Source organism: Gavialis gangeticus, unplaced genomic scaffold (genome assembly GCF_001723915.1).
Source record: "Gavialis gangeticus isolate Ggan-Ray unplaced genomic scaffold, GavGan_comp1, whole genome shotgun sequence".
In the NCBI taxonomy this organism is placed as follows: domain Eukaryota; kingdom Metazoa; phylum Chordata; order Crocodylia; family Gavialidae; genus Gavialis; species Gavialis gangeticus.
This window is the reverse complement of record NW_017729028.1, coordinates 27,879,488-27,886,911: the sequence shown is the minus strand read 5'-3', so window position 1 is coordinate 27,886,911 and position 7,424 is coordinate 27,879,488. Positions and strand designations below refer to the sequence as shown.

The 7,424-nt window shown below is 39.1% G+C and overlaps 1 protein-coding gene across 5 annotated transcripts in view; it reads left to right on the top strand.

The window, feature by feature from the left end:
* Nucleotides 1–7,424, top strand: part of ITSN2 (intersectin 2) — a 138,320-nt gene that overhangs the window by 65,974 nt on the left and 64,922 nt on the right. For all 5 annotated transcript variants that reach the window (XM_019520827.1, XM_019520825.1, XM_019520829.1 and 2 more), the window contains 3 exons: nucleotides 1,904–2,104; nucleotides 2,562–2,658; nucleotides 6,491–6,633. In XM_019520827.1, the coding sequence (XP_019376372.1) occupies nucleotides 1,904–2,104; nucleotides 2,562–2,658; nucleotides 6,491–6,633 (441 nt within the window). The remainder of the gene's footprint in view (nucleotides 1–1,903; nucleotides 2,105–2,561; nucleotides 2,659–6,490; nucleotides 6,634–7,424) is intronic.

The following is a 7,424-nucleotide window of genomic DNA, read 5'->3' as shown; positions in this document are numbered from 1 at the left end:
TAGTATTCATAAAGAATCATCTTACTGAATTTAAGTAAGAATGGTTTGTGAGATGCATGAAAACTTTTCACGGTTGGCATATAGTTTGTGGTCTGTTCTCTTGACTTGGAGATATTATTCCTCTCTCTTCAAGACGCTAACCAAATGATAATTTTAAATGAATAGAAAGCTGCAGTTTGGCCAGTACATAAGATCTCTCTTGAGAAAGTTCATTTGAAACATTTTTGCAAGTCACCAGACTGAAACTGGTAGTTAAATCAGGGCTGTCCAACTTCTAAGCAGCTGGGGACCCCACACTGTATAAGCTACACCAGCATGAGCCACTGGCACCCTGCGCTGAACATGCAGGCACTTTCTCTCTGCGCCTTGCACATGGCTTCAACTTCAGCTCCTTGGCTGCATGCTCCCTTGCTGCACCATGCCACATGGGCTCCCCAGGCTGCAGGTTCCCCCAGCGCCGGAGGCTGTGCTATGCTCTGCCACACCACCCTCTGGGTTGGAGGCTGGAAGAAAAAGCCAGAATTAAGGGGAACCCAGAAACCATGAAGCTGGATCAGTGGGGGAAGTGATGTCTGGGAGTGAGCATGGAAACTGCAAATTAACCCTTTGCTGGCCACCAGTTTGACAGCCCTGACTTAAGTGAATCATTTCTGTTGCTTGGTTTTTTTTCCTGCCTTTACTGTTTAGCAGTCCATGTGCACATGACCCAGTATTTCATGAGGTGTTTATAAAATAGCATGTTTAATAACTTTCACTAGAGTGCATCTTGTACACATATTTGTATGCATCTGTCACACACACGTATGCGCATGCTTTTTCCACAAGAGAACTTAATTACTATATTTACTCGACTGTCAGACACATCATGTCCCCCCCTGTAATCAGCATGGGGGAAAAAAGCCCCAAACCCTGTGTTGTTTTTTTTTTCACACATAAGAAAACCTCCTTCATTAAATACATTGCCTATCATTAAACTGTGCTCAGTAATGAAAAACAATTTTAAAGTTGATTGAATGCATCCCAAATGGAGCATGTCTGTAAAACACTCCATCAATATCAAGCAAACATACCAGTTGGAATTTACCTTTTCATTTTTTTTTTTAAATAAAATTCTCATGTTCCCAGCCAGATCAAGTCCAAATCCATGAGTCAGTCCAGAACTATAAGTCACCCTACAACCGGCAAACATACTGCACCCCTACCAGGGACTTCAGATATTTCCAGTGTCTTTTGGCAGTCAGCCTACGTGGTGTAATAAAAGATATCACTTCTACCAAGAGTTACAGTTCCTCTCATCTGCATGTACACTTTTGGACAGTCTCAGATCTCATGACAAGAACACCTGGTACCAGTCATGAGTGGTGGGTTCAGGATAAGCAATATTTAGACTTGCAGCAGCGGACATCTCTTTTATACATAAATTATCATAACTTTAGTTCCATTATTTACTGTCCCTTAGAGGCTACACTTATGAAAAGCTTATAGAGAAATAGTTTTAAAATGGCTGTTTGTGGAAACCAGGTAGAAACGTTTAAATCATACTATTTATTTCTTCATTTGTTCTTTCATCTGCATTCCTGGTTAGAACATGTGAATTATGTGTCCAAAATGAAGAGAGAAATTAGATTTTATAACTGAACATGTATGAATAGTTTAGACTAGGGGTGTCAAAGGTATGGCACCATGTTGCATGGTCTGCAGGGCTGGTAGAAGGACTCAGCAGGGGTGGAGACAGCAGGGACAGGACCTGCTGCTGAAATCCAGGGCATACAGCTCTGTTCAGGACACTTGTCATTGATGGAGGGATACGGGAAAACAATGGCTGTGTAAACCCCTATACTGTTTCTGTGCTACAAAATTAAATGTTGAATTATTTAGCTTAATTATTTAATTTGTGCTCTAGGAATGGGTAGTATGCCAAACCTGTCCATCCCAACATCTGTGCCTACAGTTGCACCTTTAACTCCCATGTCATCCCTGGCTTCGGTGACTTCAGTTCCTCCTTTGGTTATCTCTGCTCCCCTGGTGCCTTCTGTTAGTACATCATCATTGCCAAATGGAACATCTGGTCTCCTTCAGCCTTTATCTCTGCCTTTCTCTTCAGGTAAGTACAGTACAATGAGTTACTCCGTTTTAGACACATGCATCTAAGTCTTAGTTTATTTTTAGATTGGCAATAAGAGATCTTATCTGTATGCAGAAAGAATCTGTATTGTATGTAAAATTCTAATTTGTTCTATAAGGCCAGTTGTAACTGGTGTGGCCTGCTCAACTTCCTGTCCATACATTTGAACACACACAAAGTCATGAGTTTGTTATTGAAATAACCTTTAATCACCTTCAGACTGTTGGCAGTAGGATATAACACAGAGCACATGAATTTCAATATTCCTTTGCAGCTAATATTTAGTTATTATTTATGTATTCTACTTCATTTTTACACCAATTATCACCTGGAAAAAATCAACATTGCATAGCTGTCTTGCTGCTAACAAAATCTAGGGCCTTCACTACAAAGTAGCCATTAGCTTGTATCCATGTTATTTTATTTTCTGTTTCAGCATTGCCTCATACTGGCTCCTTGAGTCCCATGACAGGAGGGTTTGGTGGTACTAACATTCAAAAGGCACAGTCTCTGATCGATTTAGGATCTAGCAGGTATGAAACTTAAGATTCCCAATTTGCTGTGTCCTAGACTTCAGCAACAAATGAAGTTTTGAAAAATACAATGGATGCATCTTCTCAGCTTCAGAGCGCATATTATAAAAGTGTTGCATTTCTAAACATTGATAGAGTTTAAAGAGATACATTCAGGGTTTAAAGAAGAAAGTGTTTGGATACACACAGTTAATAACATTGTCAACAAATGTTATAGGAGAGTTCTAAGTAGGACAAAGGACTCAAGCCAAAAAGAATGGGATGTACAGTTAGTAAGAATGGGATGTACAGTAAAATAAACAGGCAAAGCATACAAAGAGGTGATAGAAGCCACAGACTAAATAGTCTTCAGACAACACCTGACTTCTGAGCATGTGCCCCGAAAGAGTGATTTGAAATGATCTGTTTAAGCATTGAACATTTAGGTTTAGGCAGCAAAGAGCTCTCTGTAGAGAATGGGGGGTAGTTCTTGTTTTCCTCCTTGCTGCATTACTCTTGCTTTCTTGTTTGTCCAGTTCTACTGAATGTTCTCACTTATCTTATTCAATGCCCTGCCAGCCATGCTGATCTCCTGGGAAGTGGAAGAGGGTGAAGGATGGCTAGAAGGAGAAGCCCATATCCTGCACGAATACTTTTAACTACTATACTTTTAGCCATATGGTGGACAGTGGTATTACCAATGGCAGTAGTGTGGAGGTGAATTCAGTGGTTTTTTAATACAAGTTGGTCATGTCTTTTGTCTGCATATTAACGTGGCCCTTTCTAGGGTTCTAAATTGCACTTGGCTACACCGGGCCCAGATATGAATTCGTCCAAAGGTTAGGGGAGAGTCAGTTGCCAAGGTGTGCGTTCTGGGTTGTATCTGAGCAGATGCCTGCCCTGAAGCATAGCTGCCCTGAGATTCTTGTATTTAAACGGAGGCAAGTACTAGATATAGGCACTTGCACTGTCTGTAGATATGCTCATTCATGTTCCAATTAGAACACATCACAACAGACTCAATTAATCGAGTCTGCTCCGCCTTCTAATTAGAATGCTTCAGCATCACCTCACTGTCACATGTACGAAGCCCCCCACATTTTAAAATGGCTCTGGGGGCACTTTAACTAAACCTTGTTGAATGAGTTTTAGTTAAAGCGCCCCCCCCCCCCATGGCCATTTTAATATGTGGGGGGTGGGAGGGGCCTTAATACATGTGACTGTAAGCTGTTTTTATTAGAGCAGCTGTCTGGGAACCACTCTAATTAAAACGGCTCCCTCTGCCTCTGAGCATGTGTATAGGCAGCCATAAGTAGCATTTAGGGTGCTTGTAGCAAGCCAGTTCGAATAATTCTATAGAGATTACACATCAAACTCCTGTCTTAGTTCCATGTCATTACAGCAGTGTGTTCATTCATGCTGATTAGATAGAAGTATGTTTGTAGAACTTGTCTAAATGAATAGCCATTATAAATATTTATCTAAGAGAATTTCAAAAATAATGAAACTTAAGTAAGAATTGTGTATAAAGTACATGTTGTAATTTTAGTTTCAGAGGCATGGAAGAAATACAGTGTGGTCTAGGGTAGTGGTAGATTGGTCTAGGTAGTGAGATATATATAACCATTGAACAAAAATCCATACTGATGAGGGTATAAGAAAAACAAACAGTCTGTGCTATTGTAGGATTAAACGTGTTACTTGTACCAGTGTTAAAAACTAGCAAAGAGATTAATTTGTGAACCTATTGATACCATGAGGTTTAAGCAAGCCAATCAAGAATAACTATGGGTCCAAATGACTTCTACTCCCTAACACAGAAGGCAAACAGCCTTGGAGAACGTCAAGAAAATGGGAACTTTTCTGGCAGTGCTGTGTTTTAGAAAGGTAGGCCATCCCTGGCTGAACAGTAACCAACTTGACTGGTTATGACCAGTTTCTGGAATGCGTATTCCAGAGAATTAAAAGACTGGAAATCTTGGGAGAAGAAGAAACTAAGTCCCTGTCTACAGAGTAAACTTACCATGATATTGGATGCATCTACATTGGACGCTAAAGGCACAGTAGACTAATTCTACTGTGCATTAGCATGGCCAGCAAAAACTGTGCTAACATGCAGTAGAATTAGTCTACTGCGCATTAGCATCATGAAAAAGCATGCAACTGTACAGGTGCACCGATTACCTCTCATTAACATTAGTGCCTGTAACTATGGGTACTAAACTTAATGCACCGTAATTATGGTGCATTAATGAACATGTAGCCACGGCTACAGAGCAGCATCTTGAAGAAAGTTTATGCTGAAGAAAGGCTAGGTTGCTCCTAACAGCCTGATTGGCTTCACATGTTAAAAGAAATCACGTAAAAAGCAATTTGGTTTTTTGGTTTTTAAAATAAGTTTCTGACTGAGTCGATGATGTGGTCTATCAGCAGAAATGACAAACGTTTTCAAACAGAAATTTGCTTTTTTGCTCTGGACTAGTATTTTTCACTGAAGTTCCCTGTGTAGTCAGCAGGTTTGTACTATGTAGTCAGTGAAATCATATATTGACATCATATATTGTAAGAGCAGCACAGAATCTGAGCTAAATGGTATGAAAGAGGCCTTTTGTTTGGGGGTATTGGGAGGAACAGTGATTATAGAAGCTCTAGATATTTTGGGGGGTGAGTTGGTTGGTTGGCTGTTTTCTATATGAATGTTTGATTTTTAGATGCAAGGATTTTTAGTGATATTGTTTATTGGACCAACTGTATAGCTGGGAGAGATGTTGGACAAGCTTTCAGGCATCCAACGTCCTTCTTCAGGTCTAAATATAATCTAAAAGCCAAGTTTTTATGTTATTTTTAAAAGTTGCTTCTCAGACTTTCTCCTTAGGCCTCAAGGTTATTCCACAGGCTTTAACAAGCATTGTGATGTATTGTCTCATTCTTTCTGAACGTACTAGATATGTCATTTTGTCATGCTTTTCTCAGATTTTTGGTTTTCTGGCATGTTATTTATCAGTACTATCAGTAAAACTTTTTTTTCTGTTGTATTTATCACTGCAGTGCTCTAAAAAATCATGGTGCTGTATTTAATGCTGTATTTAATATAAACGTTCCCTTTTTTCATCAAGAAAGTTATGCACAGCTGTGTACACGTATAGTCACAAAAGATGTAATCAAAGAAGTGCAGAAAGGGTCTACTCAGATGATTAGGGGTATGAAGAACCAATCTTACAAAGCAGACCTGAAGAGTTTTGTCTTGTTTACCCAAGTTAAACAGTGACTGAGGAGGTGTCTGAATGCTCTTTCAAATATATCAGCTGGGTAAACACAGAGGAGCACTGCTATTTAAAGGACAATGTTGGCACAAAAACAAAAAGATGCAAACAAGCTATGAATAATGAGAAGAAGGTTTCTAATCATCGGAGCAGTTTGCTGCTGAAACAATTTACCAGTAGTAGCAGTGGGGGCAAAAAAATTACTTTTAAGTTGAAGCATGATCAGAATATGGTGGGAATTATATAATATAGTTGTCTGTGATAGCAGAAGACTGGAGTTGATGATAACCTACCCCCAGTCCCTTTTAGTCCTGTGTTCCTAATTTCATTGCAGGTTTGAAAACATTGTGTAATGAAGCCATTATAAGCCCTTTTGATAGGGTGGGGTATACATCTAAATTACCAAATAATATTTATATTACGGTAGCATCCTGAGGCAGGATGAGCATCATGTTATGCTAAGGGCTGCATGATGTATAAAAGAGAAAAACAGCGCTGTAACAGGATAAATAGCATATAATCTAGGGTCTCTGAAGGGAACCTTTATAATTTAGAAGATTTGTTTTTTCTTTTAAACATTTGTATTGCAGTTCAAATTCTTCCTCTACTACTTCACTAACTGGGAGTTCACCCAAGACTGGATCCTCAGACTGGGCTGTTCCTCAGGCCTCCAGATTAAAATATAGACAAAAATTTAACAGTCTCGATAAGGGCATGAGTGGATATCTATCAGGTCAGTATAACATTTGAGCTAGGAAAAAGAGCTTCTTAATTGTTAGAAATGTAGGCCAATGGAAGTTTTTACAATTTAGCTGTGTGTTCTGGGGCTCACAGTGTTAAATATAACACTGACCAACAGGTTACACATGTTAAGTAATGGGGAATGGCTGAATTGATCTTCATTCTCTCTTCTCAATCTAGCCTGATACTAATGGGGTGAATATACACTATATAATCTCATACACAGGTGAATAAAATAAAAGCCATCTGCAGTATCCTTTTTTTACTGTGCACTGATGTATACAGGCACTCTGTATTATTGTATTATGTACAAGCCATAGAAATTGCTCTGTTATATACTTTTTAGGGGTGTTTTTCCACTTAGGCAAAACAAGCAGTGCAAGAAACATACTATTTCCCCAAGGAATTGAGGTAGGAATTTTTCAGAAGTCCCTGTATGCTTTGGGAGCACAAGCTCCAGTGATATTTTTTTTCAGTGAGATATTTTGTTTCTAAATAATTGATTTTGAAAAATGCCATACATAGTCGCTAAGAAAGCATGGATTTCTATAAACTCCTTAGGCAGGAGGCTAGGAAAGGTTTGTTATCTGCTCCAGTCCACAGGCCTGTGTTCACAATTGATTTTTGTTACATAGAGCAAGTCCATTTCCCTTCTCATTTGTAGACAGTTTCCGTGTCTATAAAATGGGAGCATTTTCACCACTGTTGTAAGGGATGTTGAGATTGAAGAATGAGATGCATTCTCTCTTTTTTTTTTTTTAAAGCAGAGGTGTTCTTTAAAAT